This window comes from Bos indicus, chromosome 19 (genome assembly GCF_029378745.1).
Source record: "Bos indicus isolate NIAB-ARS_2022 breed Sahiwal x Tharparkar chromosome 19, NIAB-ARS_B.indTharparkar_mat_pri_1.0, whole genome shotgun sequence".
NCBI lineage: Eukaryota > Metazoa > Chordata > Mammalia > Artiodactyla > Bovidae > Bos > Bos indicus.
In genome coordinates, this window is record NC_091778.1 from 35579961 (window position 1) to 35601032 (window position 21072).

The 21072-nt window shown below is 53.8% G+C and overlaps 1 protein-coding gene across 3 annotated transcripts; it reads left to right on the forward strand.

The window, feature by feature from the left end:
* The first annotated feature begins 11 nt into the window (after positions 1-11).
* Positions 12-20740, forward strand: TOP3A (DNA topoisomerase III alpha). 3 transcript variants are annotated; one of them, XM_019980833.2, is made up of 19 exons: positions 12-359; positions 6902-6961; positions 8012-8085; positions 8841-8916; positions 9612-9720; positions 10231-10374; positions 10476-10646; positions 10803-10903; positions 11318-11392; positions 12471-12553; positions 13073-13280; positions 14120-14305; positions 14386-14515; positions 15483-15596; positions 15679-15844; positions 16456-16596; positions 17165-17287; positions 17817-18505; positions 19517-20740. In XM_019980833.2, exons 1-19 carry the CDS (start codon positions 180-182, stop codon positions 19693-19695), a joined length of 3009 nt encoding a protein of 1002 aa, XP_019836392.2. In that variant the 5' UTR covers positions 12-179; the 3' UTR covers positions 19696-20740. The 3 variants fall into 3 exon arrangements, with proteins under 3 accessions (XP_019836392.2, XP_070629274.1, XP_070629275.1); XM_070773173.1 differs by lacking the exon at positions 17165-17287; XM_070773174.1 differs by lacking the exon at positions 8012-8085 and having other exon boundaries at positions 221-359.
* The last annotated feature ends 332 nt before the right edge of the window (positions 20741-21072 follow it).

Here is a 21072-nt window from a genome sequence, read left to right on the forward strand (position 1 = left end):
AGGCAGGGAAGTGAGGCGGCCGCGCAGGGCGGCCTGGGAGTTGTGGTTCACGGGGCTGTGCGACTAGCGCTGGCGGAAGCGGCTGAAAGGCGGGCGGAAGCGGGCTGTGCGCGGGATAGCAGGCCAGCTGGAGACTCCCGGTTCCCGGGGCGGGCGCTGCAGATGCGCTGGGCCCGGGGATGATATTTCCGGCCGCCCACCGCGCTCTCCGGGGGCTGCCGCGGCCCGGTACTCGGGCCCTGACTCGCGCCGCCATGGAGGTGGCCCTGCGAGGCGTGCGGAAAATCCTTTGCGTGGCCGAGAAGAACGACGCGGCCAAGGGCATAGCCGACTTGCTGTCTGGCGGCCGCATGCGGCGGGTGAGGAGGTCCCCGGGCGGGCGGGACGGGGACGAGCGGCCTCTGCTCCCTCCGGGCGTCCCCGCCGTCGGGGCAGGGCGTCCGGGCGCCTGCTACGACCGACGGGCTAAACCCGTTTAGAAACGGAGTTAATGTCTCTAGTTTGTTTGGAGACCTTAGGTCCGCCTTGGGCGGCGGCGGGTGCCAAGCTGGTCTGAGACGCGGAACCGCCGGCCGAACTCCCCTGGCTTGCTCTGGAGCCTGCGGGGTCGTCGGTCTGGGTGCATCCGACGCGGCGACCTGCCCGAGCCCCTGTTCCGGCGGGCGAGGTGGCGATAGTGTCTGTTCTGGACCACGGGAGGCGCAGAGGAGAGAGACGGTGAAAAGGTTTGGGAAGGGGGTGACCGGAGGCCTTACAAGCTGTTTAGGAAGCTCTCAGTTACAAAAGTGGGCCCCGAAATGGTTTTCTGGACATATCTCGGCGCGCGGGTGGAAGTCCCTTCTTTCACATCTCAGGGTCCTCAGGCCTCTGCTTCTTGCCTATAGGTGGTGGGAACTGGAGCAGAGGTTGTACGGGTGCTGGCTGACAGCATCACCTTTTCCCAGAGCTGAGCGTCCTGGTGACCAGCCCCAGGCTATGCCAACTCCTAGGGCTCCAGGCTCCTTGAGATTGGCCTGTCTACACAGCTAACTTTCTGTATCCTTCGGCCTCCGTTTAAGTGTCTCTTCTTCAGGGAACCTTTTCTTCACGTTTCTTTCCCCCAGAAGGGTCAGGGTGCAGTGTGATAAACTGTCACTGTGTCCCTTTCTACTTGGAATGCACTTCCTGGTTACAGTTCCATAATGTGCTGTGCAAGTTGCTCATCTCATCCGAGTCCCCGTCGCCCTTTCATGGACCCTCAGCTCCGAAGGAAAGAGCTGTGGCTGTTGGGTCCCCTGCTGTATCCCTCATACCCAATATGTGTGTGGAGTACAGCAGGCCCTCACTCAGCACTTCTGGGTGCACATTTGACCTCAGTCTTGAAGTTTTACCAGGCAGTGAGAACCACATAGGCTTCCCTGGTGGCTCAGACTGTAAAGCGTCTGTCTATAACGTGGGAGACCTGGGTTCAAGCCCTGGGTTGAGAAGATCCTCTGGAGAAGGAAATGGCAATCCACTCCAGTACTATTGCCTGGAAAATCCCATGGACAGAGAAGCCTGGTAGGCTAGTCTATGGGGTCGCAAAGAGTCGGACACGACTGAGCAACTACACTTTGCTCCATGTACCACATGTACAAAAGGCAACCCACTGGCTTGAAACAGCTTGGCAAGTTCAAAACTGGAAAGCTGAGAGTGTAGGGTGCTGGGGGAAGGAACAAGTGGGCATAGCAAGAGAGGATGAGAGAGCCACGTGTTTCATGGATGAGTATCAACTGTCTTGAAGGTACCATTCATCAGTGTTCACTACACCCCCAGTTTTGTTCTCTATTTAGTTCCAGGTTTTATCACACCAAGAGGAAATGCCGTAGCCATTAAGCAGTCACCCTCCTTTCCCCACTCTTCCCAGCCGCTGGGAGCCACTAATTTGCCTTGTGTCCCCAAAGATGTGTCCTGGATATGTCATACGAAGAGATTCATGTGATATGTGGCCTTTTGTGTCAGTCTTCTTTTACTTAGCATTTTTGGAAGCTTCACGTTATAGCGTGTGTTAGCACCGCATCTCTTTTCACAGCTGAATAATATCCCGTTGTATAGACAGATCGTATTTTGTTTATTCTTTCATCAGTTGGTGGGCATTTGGGTTGGTTCCACCTTTTGGCTGTTGGGAATAGAGCTGCTGTAAATGTTCGCTTACATGCAAGTTTTCATTTGAATACCCATTTTCAGTTCTTTGAGGTAAATTCCTAGGAGTGGTATTGCTGGGTCATAAATTAATTCTATCTTTAACTGTTTGAGGAACTGCCAAACTATTTTCCACACTGCCTGGAACATAATATATTCTCTCCATTGATGGTCTAGTTTTTTCATATTATGTCAACACTTTTTCCTTTTTTAATTATCACTGTTCTGGATGCATTCTAAGTTGCTTCAGTTGTGTTGTGTCTGAGTCTTTGCAAGACCTTGGACCAGAGCCCTCCAGGCTCCTCTGTCCATGGGATTCTCCTGGCAAGAATACTGGGGTGGGTTGCCAGGCCCTCCTCCAGAGGTTCTTCCCAACCCAGGCATTGAACTCCTTAAGTTTCTTGCATGGGTAGGCGGGTCCTTTACCACTAGCACCACCTGGGAAGCCCAGTTATCGCCATCCTCAGTCAGTCCAGTCGCTCAGTCCGACTCTTTGCGACCCCATGGACTGCAGCGCGCCAGGCCTCCCTGTCCATCACCAACTCCCAGAGTTTACTCAAACTCATGTCCGTTGAGTCGGTGATGCCATCCAACCATCTCATCCTCTGTCATCCCCTTCTCCTCCCACCTTCAATCTTTCCCAGCATCACGGTCTTTTTAAGTGAGTCAGTTCTTTGAATCAGATGGCCAAAGGATTGGAGTTTCAGCTTCAGCATCAGTCCTTCCAATGAATATTCAGGACTGATTTTCTTTAGGATGGACTGGTTGGATCTCCTTGCTGTTCAAGGGACTCACAAGAGTCTTTTCCAACACCATAGTTCAAAAGCATCAATTCTTCAGTACTCAGCTTTCTTTATAGTCAAACTCTCAGTCTGTACATGACTGCTGGAAAAACAATAGTTTTGACTAGACGGACCTTTGTTGGCAAAGTAATGTCTCTACTTTTTAATATGCTGTCTAGGTTGGCCATAACTTTTCTTCCAAGGAGCAAGCATCTTTTAATTTCATGGCTATAGTCATCTTCAGTGTGATTTTGGAGCTCCCCCAAAAAATAAAGTTTGTCACTGTTTCCCCATCTATTTGCCAGAAAGTGATGGGACCAGATGCCATGATCTTAGTTTTCTGAATGTTGAGTTTTAAGCCAACTTTTTCACTCTCCTATTTCACACTTATCAAGAGGCTCTTTAGTTCTTCTTTGCTTTCTGCCATAAAGGTGGTGTCATCTCCATATCTGAGGTTATTGATATTCCATATCTGAGGTTATTGATATTTCTCCTGGCAATTGATTCCAGCTTGTGCTTCATCCAGTCCAGCATTTCTCATGATGTACTCTGCATATAAATTAAATAAGCAGGGTGAGAATATACAGCCTTGACGTACTCCTTTCCCGATTTGGAACCAGTCTGTTGTTCCATGTCCAGTTCTAACTGTTGCTTCTTGACCTGCATACAGATTTCTCAGGAAGCAGGTCAGGTGGTCTGATATTCCCATCTCTTGAATTTTCCACAGTTTGTCGTGATCCACACAGTCAAAGGCTTTGGCACAGTCGAAACCACCACCATACTAGTGGGTGTGAAATACCTTGTGGTTTTAGTTTGTGCTTCCCAAGTGACTGATGACACTGAGCATCTTTTCATATGCTTGTTAGTTGCTGGGTTGCCTTTGAAGAAATGTCTGTCCATGTCTTTTGTCCAGCTTTGAATTGTCTTTTTGTTATTGAGCTGTGAGTTCTTTCTATATTCAGGATACTAGGTCCTCCTTAGATGTATGACTTGCAGATGTTCTCATCCATTCTGTGGGTTGTTTTCTCTTTTGATAGTGTTCTTTGATACAAAAAAGTTTAATTTTGATGACATCCAGTTTATCTAATTTTCCTTTTGTTGGTTATACTTTTACTATCATGTCTAAGTATGACCAATCTAGATAGCATATTCAAAAGCAGAGACATTACTTTGCCAACAAAGGTCCATCTAGTCAAGGCTATGGTTGTTCCTGTGGTCATGTATGGATGTGAGAGTTGGACTGTGAAGAAGGCTGAGCGCCGAAGAATTGATGCTTTTGAACTGTGGTGTTGGAGAAGACTCTTGAGAGTCCCTTGGACTGCAAGGAGATCCACCCAGTTCATTCTGAAGGAGATCAGCCCTGGGTGTTCTTTGGAAGGAATGTTGCTGAAGCTGAAACTCCAGTACTTTGGCCACCTCATGTGAAGAGTTGACTCACTGGAAAAGACTCTGATGCTGGGAGGGATTGGGGGCAGGAGGAGAAGGGGACGACAGAGGATGAGAAGGCTGGATGGCATCATTGACTCGATGGACGTGAGTCTGGGTGAATTCCGGGAGTTTGTGATGGACAGGGAGGCCTGGCATGCTGCAATTCATGGAGTCGCAAAGAGTCAGACACGACTGAGCGACTGAACTGAACTGAAGAAACCATTGGCAAACCGAAAGAGTTTTAGCTCTTATATTCAGGTCATTGATCCATTTTGGGTTAATTTTTCTGTGTGATGTTAAGTAACCTGTTTTGTGAAGTCTTTCCTCAGGCTCCTCTCCATCTATTTTCATCTCTGTTTCCAGATGCATTTTTCACAGCTCTTGATGCTGGGATCTCTGTCATGGGTCACGTTCCAGCTGCTTGTCCCTCTCTCCCATGCATGTCACTCTCTAAGACAGAGATGGGTCTGTTCACTTATTTAGCCCTCACACAGGGGTTGCTTCCCATGACATAATCCCTGCCTTTCAGGGACGTAAATTCTGAAGGAGGAGCCCAGACATCCACACGCAGAGCTCAGAATCAGGGGATGGCCTTTGCAGCTTAGTAGTAGAAAAGAATGGAAGTAACAAGTAATGGCACCAGGGGGTAAAATCAAGTCGTAGTTATGATAGGTAATTATTATTATTTTTTTTTTATGATAGGTAATTAGATACTCATCATGGAAAAGACTTGTATGTAGAAACATATATACGTTTGAGAGAAGTTCACTGTTAAGATAAAACCTTTTTTCTCCTGAATAGTAGTACTTAAACGGTAGTAACTACTGAAGATAGTTCAGAGAACATAAATGTGTATAAGCAGAGCAGTCCCACTTGGACAGTGACCACTGATAGTAACTCATAGATCTTTGAGGATTTATATTCAGAAGAAGTCTTGTAAATTCAGTGGCAGCAACGTTATCACTTCCTGTAGAGCGCTTAGAACAGGGACTGCTCTGGCGTCTGGGGGGGAGTTTGTTTGTTTTCTCTAATTTTGACGGCATGGATGACTCTGCAGAGAGATCACTGAAGCCACCTTCTTGGTCTGTATACACAGTTTTCTTCTTTCTCTAGGCTCCAGAACTCTGCTGGAATTTAAGCAGCCCACTCCTGAGCACCTTACCCAGTCAATGGAATCATGCATAATTGAGTGCTGTCCTCAGCTGGGAACTTAGGGGGAGTCGGTCAGGGGCAAGTTTGAAATGCCAGGAAAACGTTTTGGTTCCTCAGGACAGTCCACTGGCGGAGACTGCCTGGGAGAGCTTTGCCCTGGGGTGCACACATCTTATTAAACAGGTCATCCCCCGGAAGAGGATTAGAACACAGTTTCAAGACTGTTCCCAGGAAAGTGGGGACCATGGACACATACCACGGGGGCTGGGCTGGGGCCAGGCTGTTGGCTGGACTCAGCCTGTGGCAGCCAGAGAGTCTGGGCCTTGGTACGTATCAGAGCCCATGCAGGAGTTTGTCTGAGAAGCTTTGATGCGTTCTTAGAAAGAGGTAGAAATGCTGCTGATTCAACTGTTTCTCTTCTCTGGACTAAAAGGGCTTAAGCAGCAGTTGCAGTTTGTAGGAAATGGCAACCCACTCCACTATTCTTGACTGGAGAATCTCAGGGACAGAGGAGCCTGGTGGGCTGCTGTCTGTGGGGTCGCACAGAGTTGGACATGACTGAAGCGACTTAGCAGCAGCAGCGGCACTAGACCCAGTGAACTGGTGTATCAGATATGAAAATAAATTCCCACTTTAAGTTTGCCATTGTGGCTTGAAGGGATCTGCACTCATTGTTCCCCACAGAAAATTTGTGTGAGGCTGGGGGAGAATGTTCTGGACACAATCCTCCTTGGTGCTTGCAGGTTCCCAGAGTCCCACTTTGCTTGTGTCTTGTCTTATGTGCTGTGTTGGTGTGAAACTCACACATGTAGTTACTTTCAACACCTTTTTGAAGGCTGGGATCTTCTCTGAGAGGGTCTCATTCACAGAAAAGTATAGCTAAGGAAGCAGGTGTAGGCTGGTTCCCAGGCCTGACTGGGACTCACAGCTTCACTGGATTTCAAAGCCAGAGAGAGGGACCTTACAGATGACTTTACTCAGAATAAAGTGAGGTTCAGAAAGGTGAATGACTTGCCCATGGTCCTGTTTATTGGTGCAGTTGTATGGCTGGGAAGTAGAGATATGTGTGAAGAACAGAGAACTGGTGACACACGTCGTAATCCTGTCTGGAGTAATTGTCACGTGATCTTGGACAAGTCCAGTCTCACCTGTAGAAACATGTCTGCTGACCTCAGTGGACATGACCAGGTCCCTGCTTTTCCCTGAGTGTGGAGGGGCCACTTCACAAATGGGCCTAGTGATCTCGCCTCGTATTTAGCTGTAGGAAGTTCTGTTGCATTTGTAATATTCTGCAGGAGTTTGCTTGATCCTTATGTGAGGACTCAGTTTGTCTTTTATGTGCTTTATATATTTTTTTCTATTTTTGTTTCACTTTCTAGAGGGAAGGACTTTCAAGATTCAACAAGATCTATGAGTTTGATTATCATCTGTGTGGCCAGGTAGGTGCTGCAGGGCTTCTATCCTGTGGCTGAAGGATGCTTTTGGATCCACCTGCCATCTTGCTGTACATTCCTTGGGGTGTTAGTGATGGCTAAAGAGAGAGCTTGTGTTTTAGAATTAATCAAGGAGAATTAGCCTGACCATTGTAGACAATACAGTGTCTTTTAAGAAAAACTGTTTCTGTGACCTGAAGATCACTGGTGACAGGTTATCATTTTATAATTCATAAGGAAGTCTATTTTTTATAAAACATGGTCCCAATGTAGCTGTCTATGACAAGAGACAAGCTAGTATACTGTAGTTTAAATATAAAAGGCATCATGGAGCCAGAATTAGAATGGTATTAATATTACTGTGGCTTTGGCTTTGAAGAGGTGTATTTGTTTATTTCTTTTCAGTCTTCTGGTTTGGGGAGGTTGTGTGTGTTTAGCTTTGCAGCAGAGCTAAGATGAGGGTACAGAGGTTTCCCACACACACACCCTGCCTCAACACAGCCCCCCAGCAACCCCCTCGGATGGCACCTTTGTTACAGTTGACGGGATACACGAGATCATCTATACCTGGAGTCCCAAGTTGACATTAGGGTTCACCCCGCTCTTGTGCATTCTGTGGGTTTGCATGAATGTGTACCTGTACCCACTATTAGGACCCCATGCAGAGTATTCTCACTGCCGCCAAAGCCCCTGTGCTCTGCCCATTCATCCTCCCTTCCCCCCAGCCCCCTGAGAACCACTTTTTTTCTCTTTGATAGAAGTTATAAAAGTTCCATACTTTGACTTGGCAAAATCTAATTGCTAAAAGGCTGATGTAAAGTGGATAACCAACAAAGACCTATTGTGTATCACGTGGCACTCTACCCAGTGTTATGTGCCAGCCTGGATGGGATGGGGGTTTGGGGGGGAAATGGATACACGTCTGTGTGTGGCTAAGTCCCTTCCCCGTTCACCGGAACTGTCACAACATTGTTAAATTGGCTGTACCCCAATACAAAATAAAAAGTTTGACGTTTAAAGAAAAACAAGGCTAACGTGAATTTTGTCCTCATTCAGAATGTCACCATGGTAATGACCTCAGTCTCAGGACACTTGCTGGCCCATGATTTCCGGATGCAGTTTCGCAAATGGTCAGTTCAATCCCTGGGGGCAGAACATTCTGATTATTACAGTGACCTGTAAAGCATCACGGGAAGTCTGAGGCATGTCAGTGTTAGGTAACTTACAGCAGTAAGATAACTGAGTCCATTCGGCTCCTGTAGCAAAACACAGTCAGTGGGTGTCTTGTGCAGGACAGAAACACATTTCTCCCACTTACAGAGGCCAGAGGTCGGAGCGCTAGATGGTCTTGAGAGCCGGCCAGGGCCCCTTATAAGAGCTCAAATGGCCTCCAGGAGGCCCTACCTTCTGGCACCATCCCACAGTTGTTGGGATTCCAGCCTGTGAATCTAGGAAGACACAAACGGCAGATACCATGGCAGTGACCTAGGATTAACTTGTTTGCTGTGAATTTTCACCACATGCTTAGAATAAATACACGCTTTCAGGTGTGTTCCCCAAAATACCCAGACCCCTGACCAAGCAGGGATTGAACCAGGGCTGTACAGTGAAAATGCCAAGTCCTAGCCACTGGACAACTAGGGAACTCCCCACCCAGACCTTGGGTTGCGTTTACCCTGTTGCAGATATACAGGAAAGGGCTCCAGAATTTCTTCTCAGCAGCTCCTGTTAATCCCCAGGGGAAGTGCCTCTCCGAAGGTCACAGTCTCACTCATGTCCTCTGGCTTTTTCTCGGGGCCTGTGTCTGGCAGGAACGCACCACCAGGGCACTGGGATGGCTTTCTCCCTCCTGCGCTGAGTTAGGATTTTGTGTTTTCCTTTCCAGGCAGAGCTGCAATCCTCTTGTCCTGTTTGAAGCAGAAATTGAAAAGTACTGCCCAGAGAATTTTGTAGACATCAAGGTAGGATCTTGGGAGACGCGTGGCCCTGCAGTTGAACAACCACCACGTAATTAAATGGAGAGGTTTCTATATATTTTGATGGCATTAGAACTGAGGTTTTCCACTAAACAAGGCACCATGGTTTAAAACATTCCCATCCTTTCTGTAGAGGTGAGGCCACTTCGGCTAAGTGGCTGAGGGCCCGGGTGAGCGTTTGTGTGGACTGTGGCCACCTGAGGAGATCTTGGGGGTGAGCGTGCTTCTGTCAGAGCAGCTCCTGCTCCCCGCACTGGAGGGAGAATGCAGGCCCTGAGTGGCCATCTGGCCCTGAACTCTGCTTTCTCAGGCTGTTGGGGCACCTGTCCTTGGTTCACTCCCGACTGGGGGCCCTTCTTGGGATGAATCTCAATTCAGGGTTGATTTTTTTTTTTTAACCCAGGACATGGTCAGAACTCCTAGAGCTGAAAGTGTGTGTTAGAGCCAAGTTTCTGGGCTCCTCACGTGGGTGTCATGGTATAAACCCTGTCTTCTAGGAGCTCCCGGGCAGGCTGGCTGCTCTGGTGACCTAGCCTCCTCAGTGCCCCCGGTGGGGACAGGCCTCACCTAGCTGGCATCTCAAGGAGCCTCGCCAGCAGTGGGCAGGTCCAGTGCAGAGCTGTCGGGCGATCGCTCCGCAGGGCCTGCTCTTACCCTCTTATCCCAACTGGGCGTTTCAGAAAACTCTGGAGCGAGAGGCCCAGCAATGCCAGGCCCTGGTGATTTGGACCGACTGCGACAGAGAGGGTGAAAACATTGGGTTTGAGGTCATCCACGTGTGCAAGGCCGGTGAGTATCTGAGGCCACAGTGGGTGGTGCTCAGCCCAGGTCCCCCTGCCAGACTCACCAGGCGTGTGTCAGGGCTTGGCCCCCATAGCCCAGGGCTTGTTGCCTGTTTGGTCCAGGCTGTACGATGCCTGGACATTAAATAACCATTGACATCCGCTGAATGATTTCAGGTAAGTGAGAGGGTGACCTGAAGGCCACTGTTGGGCTTCAGAGAGTGGGAGTGCTTTTCCCTAGGCCCAAGGCCCAAGACAGCAAGGGACGTGGGCATTCTCGCGAGGCTCACTAGGCTTCTTCAGCTGGTTGCTGAGATGCATTCAGCCCCTGTTTCTGACAGCTCTCAGCCTGGCCACCACAAGGCTTCCCTCTTAGGCAGCACATGGCTAATTTAACTGAACCAGTGAAGTTGGACACCATAGCCTCTTGGACTGGTTCACCCCCTCAGGGTTCAGGGTGGTTTGGGAGCAGCGAGCCCGTGTGACCAGCCTGCCCCGTGCCCCCTCTGTTGCGCAGTGAAGCCCAGCCTGCAGGTGCTGCGAGCCCGTTTCTCCGAGATCACCACCCGCGCTGTCCGGACGGCATGTGAAAACCTTACGGAGCCCGACCAGAGAGTGAGCGATGCCGTGGATGTGAGGCAGGAGTTGGACCTGCGGATCGGTGAGGAGGGGGCTATGGGGGTGGGGGACTGGGGCTTGGGCACGCATCCAGCCATGACCTTGCCATCTGTGGTGTCTACTTCTGTCCATCCTCTCTGCCAGGGGCGGCCTTCACCAGGTTCCAGACGCTGCGGCTGCAGAAGATCTTCCCCGAGGTGCTGGCAGAGCAGCTTATCAGCTACGGCAGCTGCCAGTTCCCCACCCTGGGGTTCGTGGTGGAGAGGTTCAAAGCCATTCAGGCATTTGTGCCAGAAGTCTTCCACAAGATCCGAGGTGTGGGCCGGGGCCTGTGGGGCAGCCCGGGTACTGGTCCAGGGGGTGGTTTGTGCCTCGCCGTCTTCGCCCCCTTGTCATGTGTCTGAGGTGGCTCTTGCTGTCCCTGTGATGGGCCTCTCTCTCCGAGTCATGGCCTTCCTGTGTCTCCGACAGTGACTCATGACCACAGGGACGGCGTGGTAGAGTTCAGCTGGAAAAGGCATCGTCTCTTCAATCACACGGCATGTCTCGTCCTCTACCAGATGTGCATGGAGGTGAGAAGGTCTGAGAAGGTCTAGGAAGGTGGTGATTTGGGAAGACTGTCCTGGGACTTCCCAAGCTGCTCCTCTCTGTCCTGTGTCCCACGGGACTGCAGTTTTCAGCATGCATCTCAGGACATCAGCTTTTGGCACCAGTAAGACCCCATGAAAACAGTTTTGACTGTGGAAGGAAAGACTTGTAGAACTTTCAGGTGAAACCAGGAATGTTAATAAATGTGTAGCTGGAATCTGTCCCAAAACAGTGCACTCTCGCCAGAGGCAGATAAGGACCCGCTAGGCCAGCCAGGAACCACAGATCCTGGAGCTGGAAGCTGGGGAACTGGGTAGAAGCAGGTGCTCTGCAGGCCCTGAGAACTGGGGAAGATGCTTGGCCGGCCACGGTGACCTCAGCTTTCCCTATCTTCCCAGGATCCCAGGGCGACGGTGGTAGAGGTCAGGTCGAAAGCCAAGAGCAAGTGGAGGCCTCAGGCTCTGGACACTGTGGTACGTTCTGGATGGGAGTTGGTGGGGGGCGTTGTGCCAGCCCCAAGGAGCCCTGGCGTCCGTGGGGGGGCACCAGCTTCTGCTGCAGAATGTGCCCAGGGGCATCTGTCTTCCTGGTGCCACGCAGGAAGGAAAACAGACCCCAGAGCAGGACGTGCTCGAGCAGCTAATAAACGTGTCGTAACTGCTCTGTGCGGGGCGTGGGGAACGAGCAGGGAGAGAAGTCACCGAAGCGTCCCAGCCTTGGGTGGTTGCTGCTGCGGTTTCAGTGTTGTCCTCTGTTTTCCCTGTCTTTTTTAACAGCGTTGTTATTGGAATAGCTAGTTTTTTCCACCAAAGTGGAAAAGCATTTTCTTTGTTTCTGCATAATCTGTGTAAACCTCATTTTGCATACCCACTTTATGAACCTGCCCCCAAATAGGGCGTCTCAAATTTTGTGACCCCAGGAAAAGCCACCTAGCAGGACACCTTAGGGTGCCGCTTCCCAGCCCCCACTCTTCAGGAGAGTTCAGGGTGTGTTCACTCTGAAGGTGGAGCCTGTGGGACGGCAGGGGCAGCACGGGTTACAGGCTGTGTGCAGTGGCCCTACGTGCGTCATCCCTTGCTGGTTGACGTGCTCAGATATGTAGCCAGCAGCATTTTCAGAGGGCCCCCCCCACCAAGGGAAGGGATAGCTGGTGACCCCCTGAATGCCTGCATGGATGTTTGTCACCATCGGAGGCCCCGAGGTCTGGATGGTGTCCCCAGAGTGCAGGTTTCAGACTGCGGCAGTGGAATAAGTCCTTTAGCCCGTTGTTAGAAACGCAGTTCCTGGCCCCGCCCCTGTCCAGCCCTCCTCGTCAGATCCCTTAGTGCCTGTGCCCAGGAGTGTGTCCACTCCTGTCCCCACTCATTCTGGCTTCTGCACTGAGTCCGACAACCCCTGGGCTGTGGCCTGACTGTCTGACGGGCCTGGAATCCTTCCCCAGCACAGCCTTTTACACGTGTGTGACGCAGCCAGGGTGATGGCCGAGGGGTGCTGAAGAAGGGGGTGTGGATGTTGTGTTCTCTGACCCGTGCTCTGTCACACATCTGACAGGAGCTGGAGAAGCTGGCATCTCGGAAGTTGAGGATAAATGCTAAAGAAACCATGAGGATTGCAGAAAAGCTCTACACCCAAGGGTAAGCCTGAGTCCTCGTTTGGGAAGAGAGTTTGATGCGTCTAAATCAGGGTGAAGCATCTTAGAACTTGAGCTCGTGGGGAAACCAGACTGTCTAGATGTCACCAGCTCTCCATGGAGAGACTTTGGCCTTGTCTTCTTTTAGAATGGAAAGGGCACGTCAGAGTCACTTCAACCTAAAATAAGATCCCACAGAGTACGTCCAGATCCCACTGTTGACCTCTCATAGACGGGGCGCGGGAACCCTGCAGGGCAGGCCGCACGTGTGGCACCTGTGTGCCTGTGGGAGGGCGGGGCTAGGGTGGGCGGCCTGGAACCGGCTCTGACCCCTCGGAGTGACCCACAGGAGTGCCTGCTGCTCCTCCCCTTGGGGTCTCGTCTCGGGACTTCCCCAGGGTTGGGCACCGCAACGTCTTGGATCAGATGGGCTGCTACTGGGGTCACCAGTGTTCTTGGGTCAGTTCAGTCGTTTCTCGACCACCTCAGCCGTTTTTCATTGTGTGTGTTTGGCCTTGTCTAGGTACATCAGCTATCCTCGAACTGAAACGAACATTTTCCCCAAAGACCTAGACCTGGCGGCACTGGTGGAGCAACAGACCCCAGATCCACGCTGGGGGGCCTTTGCTCGAAACATTCTAGAGCGCGGTGGCCCCACCCCACGCAATGGGAATAAGTCTGACCAAGCGCACCCTCCCATCCACCCCACCAAATACACTGACAGCCTGCAGGTGGGTATTCCTGGCCATGCTGCCTCGGGACCATGAGGAGGTCAGGGCTCAGGCCTAGGTTGAATCTGCTCTGTGGGATCTGACTTCAGGAACAGCGTGACTGAAAATTTCTCTTCCATTGTGGGGAAGAGATGTCATATCAACACTCTCCTCCCACAGTCTGTGCCTGGCTTCACTGAGGGATCCCACAGCCCATCCAGGCCCCGCACCATGCTGTCCCCTCCCTCCACTGCTTCCCTGACCCTCCCGCAGACCAAGCGGCCCTTCGCTGAGCCCTTACACAGCCCCCACCTTCTCCCCCTGAGACTGGGCTGGTCGTGCAGCATGACATCTGATGGTTGTGTGCATGTGCTGGATTTGCTGGGCTTGGCTTTGAAGGATTGTATTCGACAGGTGTTTGCACCGTGGCTGTGTGTGTGGATGTCACATCTCCCTTGCAGACTTTCTTAGAGGAGGATTTGGGATCTGAGTGTGAACGTCTTACAGGCTCCTGCCAGGGGGCCTCACTGTGTCTCTAGTAACTGAAAGGGCAGAGGTTACCGTTACCCTGTGTTTGTGGTAGGTCTGGGGCTGCCTGAGTGTCTTCACGCCGCATGTCCTGCATACACGGGCCCTCTTGGAAACTTGCTTTCACCTTTTTTCCTGCTCAGACAGGCTTTACCTCAGAGGAGTTGCTTTCCAGTCTTGAGGGAAGGGGACTCCACTTGTGAAGTTTATGGGCCTGAACCCACAAGCAGCATGGATTTGCCTGCCCTGCACACGGGTGTGGAGCTCTGGGCTGGGAGGCAGCACTGGCCAGACAGTGTCTGGAGGCGCTTGGGTTCCTCTTCTGCCCGCAGGGGGATGAGCAGCGACTGTACGAGCTCATCGTCCGCCACTTCCTGGCCTGCTGCTCGCAGGATGCCCAGGGCCAGGAGACCACTGTGGAGATCGACATCGCGCAGGAGCGCTTCGTGGCCCACGGCCTCATGATCCTGGCCCGGAACTATCTGGACGTGTACCCGTATGATCGCTGGAGTGACAAGGTGACGCGTCTGGGCGGGGGACCGTCCTATTCCTGGCTCAGGGACCAGGTGGGCTGACCATTGCGTCTCTGCCTCTGTAGACCCTCCCTGTCTATGAGCAAGGCACCTGCTTTCAGCCCAGCACTGTGGAGATGGTGGACGGGGAGACCAGTCCCCCCCAGCTGCTCACCGAGGCTGACCTCATTGCCCTCATGGAGAAGCACGGCATTGGTCAGTAGCTGGTTGTCATAGTAGCTGGTACTCCTTAGCTGAAGTGAGGCTGTCTTCTCCGTAATTCATAGCTGAAGGGCGGCTCAGGAGCAGTGAAGAGCTTGCCTCAGGGCACAGAGTGTGTGAGCCGTGAGCCCCTGGGTCCAGGTGACGCCACAGTCGGCGCCCTTGGCCGCGGCCCTGTGCGTCTGCAGGTGGACACAGGCGCTCCCCATCACTCAGGCTCACCTGGGCCACGCTGACCAGCGTTCTTGGCCCTCACAGGGATTTGTTGGTTTTTGTTGTATATTTAGCAAGGTACCAACATTTAAAACTGTGAAGACCCACGTAAAAACAGGTACCTTCTTCTTCAGGAGCATCAGGGTTTGGCGGCTTGGCAGCCGAGAGTGGCGGTTGTTTTTTGGCAGTCACGCTTGGCTTTGTTCACCTGCTCAGCACGTGCAGGGCCCCCATGCGATCTGAGTCTGCCTCTCGGGTTCTTCATGGATGACCATGTGCTTAGCTTCTGATAAAGTATTTCCCATAGTTGTTTAAAAATCAGATTTTTTTTTTTTCTTAAAGAAACTGGGCCAGAATACTTTTTCCCATTAGTCCTGTGGCCCAGGCTTTACAGGTGGGTTCCTTGTGACTGACCTGCTGCCCCTCAGTTTTCACCACAGCTCTAAGGGCAGCTGAGTCCAGGGCGACCAGCGCCACAAGGGGTGGGAGTATAGGGAGAGGGTGGAGCAGGGCAGAGCCCCAGCCCTCACTGCAGAGGGAGGTGGGGGGAGGAGCTTACAGGGGATTTACAGCGGGATGTGACTGCTGGAGTGAGTGGGTGTGAAGGAGAGGTGAGGTTGCTGCCGAGGCTTCTGCACGGCTGGCTCTGAGTGGAGTTGTGTCTCCTGGAGTAGGAAGTCCAGGCAGAGGAAGGGGCATGTGGGGCTGGGGGCTAAGGATGAGCCTGAGTGACAGGAATGGCCTGCAGGTACGGACGCCACGCACGCTGAGCACATCGAGACCATCAAGGCCCGGATGTACGTCGGGCTCACGCCAGATAAGCGCTTTCTCCCTGGGCACCTGGGCATGGGGCTCGTGGAAGGTGAGGAGCTGGGGGCTTTGGGGGTGATGGTCACGAAGCCCCACAGTGTATCCAGGCCACACGACGCTACTCTTGTCCACAGGCTATGACTCCATGGGCTACGAGATGTCCAAGCCTGATCTGCGGGCCGAGCTGGAGGCTGACCTGAAGCTCATCTGCGAGGGGAAGAAGGACAAGCTGGTGGTCCTGCATCAGCAGGTGCAGAAGTACAAGCAGGTGTTCATCGAAGCCGTGGCCAAAGCCAGGAAGTGAGTGCTGGGCGGCCCGCTGGGCCCTGGGGATGGCCGCTCCGTGCACTGTGGCCTTGCCAGGCACTCACCCCACCTGCAGTTTCCCTTCTCTCCATCCGTTTGTTTGGCTCCTCACACCAGAGCCTTGTCAGCCTGGCAGCCACAGCCAGGAGGGTCTGGTCCAGTCGTTCTGGGCTTTAGATATGCCATCTCCATCCCATCCTGAGTTAGCAGGTGGTGGTTTGCCTGTGGGTGCACCAAGTGTGGGCGTGTGCCCCGTTTTCTTGGGCCTTCGGGGGTGCCCGTGGCCAGTAGAGTGTCTATGTATTCTGTTGGAAATAACACATTTTTTTACTCCATGCCAATTTTGAAAAGAAATGCACGAGCCATTTAGACTTGATTCCAGACCATCTGGAGTGTGTGCATGGCCTAAGGTCTGCTTGCTGTGGGGCAGGTGGTGAGGCAGGGGCACCTGCCTGCAGCTGGATCACTCCCAGGAGCGGCCACCTCGGGAGCGGCCACCTCGGGAGCAGGCCACGTGGCCCCCATGGCCCCGTTTGTGGGAGAATGCTGTGTGAGTCACACGTGCATGATGGGCGCCTGACTTGAAATGCTCTCCGTTTCCTCAGGTTGGACGAGGCCTTGTCCCAGTACTTCGGGGCAGCTACAGAGGTAGCCCCACAGGACGCCCTCCCGGCTGTGCCCGAGCCCATCAGGAAGTGTCCTCAGTGCAGCCGGGACATGGTTCTTAAGACCAGAAAGAGTGGCGGGTCAGTGTCTGGCTATGCCTCACCCTACCCCCGCCCCTGAGGCCCAGTACTGTCATGCAGGCCCATCCTCTGGTTCTGTGTCCTATTTAAAAGCCCAGACTGGGTGCTGGTGCTGAAATGGTGGCCTCGGGTGTGAGGCCTCGTGGGAATTGAGGGCTGGTGGAGGCAGGGCTTGTCCCCTGGGGATGGACGATGCTCCATGGACGGTGGCGCAGGCCTCCTGATCAGTGACCCACTGAGCCCGTCTGCTCCTCACAGAGCTGCAGGAGGGTGAGGCCTGTGTTCTTTGAGGCGCGTCCAGCTGGGGGCTCGGAGGGCACCCTGGGCAGCCAGGCCCCACTTCAGTCTGGGCGCTGGTGGCGGCTTGGTGGTTTCTCATCAGGAGACAGCATCAGCAGTGATTGAGGGGGTTTCAAGGACACAAGTGCAGGCTGGGCCTCCCGTCACTTGGTGTCACGGACCATGTCTCCAGAAGCTTGAGTATCACCTGTGATCAGACATAAGTGTCCCCACCAATGGCACCGTCCCAGCGTCGGGGCCGCCCATCTGACCCGGCCTTGCTCCCCAGGTTTTACCTCGGTTGCACGGGCTTCCCTGAGTGTCGGTCGGCTGTCTGGTTCCCGGACAGCGTGCTGGAGGCCAGCAGGGATGTGAGCGTGTGCCCAGTGTGCCAGCCGCACCCAGTTTACAGGTGAGATGGACACTCGACTGGCCCTTGGACCTTTGGTCATGTGTCAGAAATCACAAGGATCTCAGAGAACTTATGCTTATGAGGATTTACCACATTCTCAAAGTGAAAGCAGGTTTTTAAATATTTGTTAATTTGTAACAATTGCATACTAACAGATAGGTCTTTAGGATACAATTTATTTTCAAAGCAAAAAAATGAGAACAGCTTGTGTTCCAATGTTGCCAGAATAACATCTGGGTTAACAGTAGGGCAGAGCCGCTTGCTGCTGGGCGCCATTACCAAGCCATAAGCCAAGAGGCCCTGGACCTTGCTGCAGTGGGGCCCGAGGACAGGCATTTTTCAGAGGCACCTTGGTGTGGGCGGTTGACTGGGTCCCAGAGCCCACCCCCCCAGCCCCCTCCTCCCTCTTGTGAGGTGGCTGTGCCTTGTGTGGCTTCCCTGGGGTGGGGGTCGGGGACAGCCCCCTGTGGACCCAGGAGAAGACTCTTAACCCAAGGATTGAGTGCTTTGTCATCTTCTGTTCTCACAGGTTGAAGTTCAAGTTTAAACGAGGCAGCCTGCCCCCAACCATGCCCCTAGAATTTGTCGGCTGCATCGGCGGGTGTGATGAGACCCTGAGGGAGATCCTGGCCCTCAGGTTCTCCCAGGGCACCGCCCGAGTCAGCCAGCCTGCCAGCCAGACCTCCGGCTACCTGCAGGCTAGCCAGTCCCTGAACAGAATGGACAGTGGCCAGCAGGGCCAGCCCCGGCCCCCCGTCACCAGGCCCTCGAAGGCTTTGACCAGGACTCTTCCTCCACCCGCCGTTGAGAGTGAGAGCAACTCGGTGACCTGCAACTGTGGCCAGGAGGCCTTGCTGCTCACCGTCCGGAAGGAGGGCCCCAACCAGGGCCGCCAGTTCTACAAGTGTGGCAGTGGTGGCTGCAGCTTCTTTCTATGGGCTGACAGCGGCCACCCAGGAGCCGGGCCTCCCTCCTCAGCGTCCAGACCCCCAGGCGGCCCCCTGGAACACCCCCCGGGCTCAGGGACTCTCTTGGGCGGGTCCAGCAGGCCTGGCAGTGGTGGCAGCGGTGGCGCATCCTGCCTGTGTGGCCAGCCGGCTGTCACGCGCACCGTGCAGAAGGAGGGGCCCAACCAGGGCCGCCAGTTCCACACGTGTGCCCAGCCCCGTGAGCACCAGTGCGGCTTCTTCCAGTGGGTGGACGAGAATGTGGCTCCAGGTGAGGGGTGGGGCTGCCCTCCCTACCAGGACTTCACACCCGCGGGGTCACGGGCAGCCTGCTCTGCCCCGGGCAAATGCCCGGCACTGCACAATACTCCATGTACAGCTGCTCTTGTCTCCGTTGGGTGGTGGTTGTGGTCGTGCCTCCCAGACAGGGACCATGAGGCCCACACTGGCCACGTGGCCTGTTGGGATCCCCACGGTGGGGCTTGACCTGGGAGCCCCTCCTACCGTTGTGAAGCTGGCAGGGTCTGTGTCGGGGCCTGGTGTAGTAAGACGGAAGCCCTGTCCCTGACATTTGGAACCTGCCCCACGTTACACGGTTTGAGTCGGCCCCCCGCAGATGGGTGTGGGGAGAACCACTGCCCAGACAGAGGGTCAAGGTAGATGAGGTACCTGAAGGTACCTGGTCATGTGTCTGAGAGAGACCGAATGGCCTTGTATGTCTGTATGTCCTTGAGCCGTTTGGTGTGGTTTCTCAGCCTGTTTACTCAGTAAGATGGGCGCCTTCTCCCTTTCTCTCATTCCTATTAACCTACAGCTGTGATCCTGACACATACGTGGCAGGTCTGCACACACAGGAAGAGCCCAGAGCCTGGGTGCAGGCCAGGGGTTGGAGACACCACTGCTCCAAGGGACCCACGTCTGCCTTGTAGGAGGCAGTCTGTCTAGGAGGCATCAGGGCTGGACCACCTCCCGCACGGCGGGCATCAGGGTCTCCTGTTGGGAGGAGGTGGTGTCTTTGGTCCTGGGTGACGGGGCAGTCCATGCTGTGAGGCTCCTGAGGGACAGGGAGGGTCCAGAGCTCAGGCTCCTCGCACGGCGGGTGGGAGCGAGTGTTGGTTACAGCCAACGTGTCTTTGTCGCATGCGCATGCGATCGGGTGGCTGGGCTAATAGGTCCTCGTCTCTGCATGTGAGGTGACATGGGCCCCTAACCAAGGCCATGGTGGCAAGGCTCTCGGAGGGCATTCCCGTCTGCACTCAGCAACCTTCCATTCTCCCCACAGGGACCTTCGGAGGCCCCCTCTGGCCAGGAAGCAGGAGAGGAACCCAGGGGCTGGAGGCCAGAAGCAAGAGGCCTCGGGCCGGCTCCTCAGACACAGGGTCTGCAGCCAAGAAACCCCGGAAGTGCAGCCTTTGCCACCAGCCTGGACATACCCGTCCCTTCTGTCCTCAGAACAGATGAGGCAGCGTCGGGCTGAGGGGGCCCCCTGCCCTTCTTCCCATCCTTATGTCTTAGGAAGCACGTTGTTTCTCAGGGTCCACCAGCAGCTCTCGGGGTTTGGCCTGTTTGTTGAGTCCGGGTCCAGATCTCTCTCTGCTGGACAGTGGCCCTGTGTGCAGGACCCAGGAACACTGTGTCTACGGCTGAGCAGCCACAGAGGCTGCCTTCTGTGACTCACAGGGGCTGTGCTGTCAGCGCCTTAGTGGAGATTGGCCCTGTCTGCAAGGGGCTTCCACCCACAGATGGCCTGAGAAAGGGTGGGATGCCAGGGAGAGGCTCCTGTTTGGAGGTTGTGTCTGCGGAAGGTTTTTGCTTCTTTATTAAGAAGCTGCAGCCAGGATGCCCCACAGCTCAGGTGCCTCAGTAAAGAATCCAGCCCCTTGACCCTGGCAGTGTAGCATCTGGGGAAGTTTGGCAGGACACTGGGCAGTGCTGACCTGCCTTGCCTCCCCCAGCTCCACCACTGTCCTTTGGGGCAAAGAAGAACTGGTGCAGATGCTGCCGTTTCGGCCTCCCAAGAACCATGGAGCTGAGTGGGAGTCGGTGGACTTTGGTCTGCAGCTCAGATGATAAGTAGGAGTAAGCTGAGCATGACTGAGTTGTATGGCTGCTGAAGCAGCAACCTGTTCTGGGACTCCTGGCCCCAAACCCTTCCCTCAGACCAGCCCTCACACCTGGACTGGACAGTGGGCTGCCCAGAACTGCTCCTGGAGCCTCTGGTCACTGGGTGTTGGTCTTAGCCCAGTGGCCCAGTCCACTTTGTCCCTTTGGTTTTCACCTGTGCTGACCATCTCACATAAACAGCCGCATAGTCGTGGCCCCTCTCTGCTTCCCTCTTGGTGCCCGTCTCCTGGGGTGGCCCTCACGGTCACGCAGCGGTGCCTTCTGTGATTTTCTGACTGAGCTAGTCCGCTGTGTTCACTCGTCATCAGTTGATGGACACGGGGGTGTTTCCACCGCCTGGCTGTTGGGAGCAGTATACCTGTAAACTTCTGCGTGCAAGTTATTTGAACACCTGTATTTTTGGGGATCCACACTTAAGAGTGGGGTTGCTGGGTCAGTTAATTCTATGCACTAAGCTCTCCACAGCAGCTGCGCCATTTTACCTTCTCACCAGAGTTCCCCTTTCTCCACATCCTTGTCGACGTGCCCTTGCCCATATTGCCATCCTCATGGGCCTGAGGTGGCATCTCGTGGCTTTTACTTGCATATCCCCAGTGACCACTGCAGTTGGGCATGCTTTTCACCACTCATATGGCCTTTCATGTTTCTTTGGAGAAATGAAAGGTCTTTTCAAGACCTTTGCCCGTTTTTCAGTGGGGTGGTTTGTGCTTTTGC

Excerpts from the sequence above, each read along its gene's own strand:
- TOP3A (XM_019980833.2), top strand. The coding sequence starts at position 180 with ATGATATTTCCGGCCGCCCACCGCGCTCTCCGGGGGCTGCCGCGGCCC. Across the intron at positions 17,288-17,816 it reads CAGCCGCACCCAGTTTACAG|GTTGAAGTTCAAGTTTAAAC; the intron begins GTGAGATGGACA and ends CTGTTCTCACAG. Across the intron at positions 18,506-19,516 it reads GGACGAGAATGTGGCTCCAG|GGACCTTCGGAGGCCCCCTC; the intron begins GTGAGGGGTGGG and ends TTCTCCCCACAG.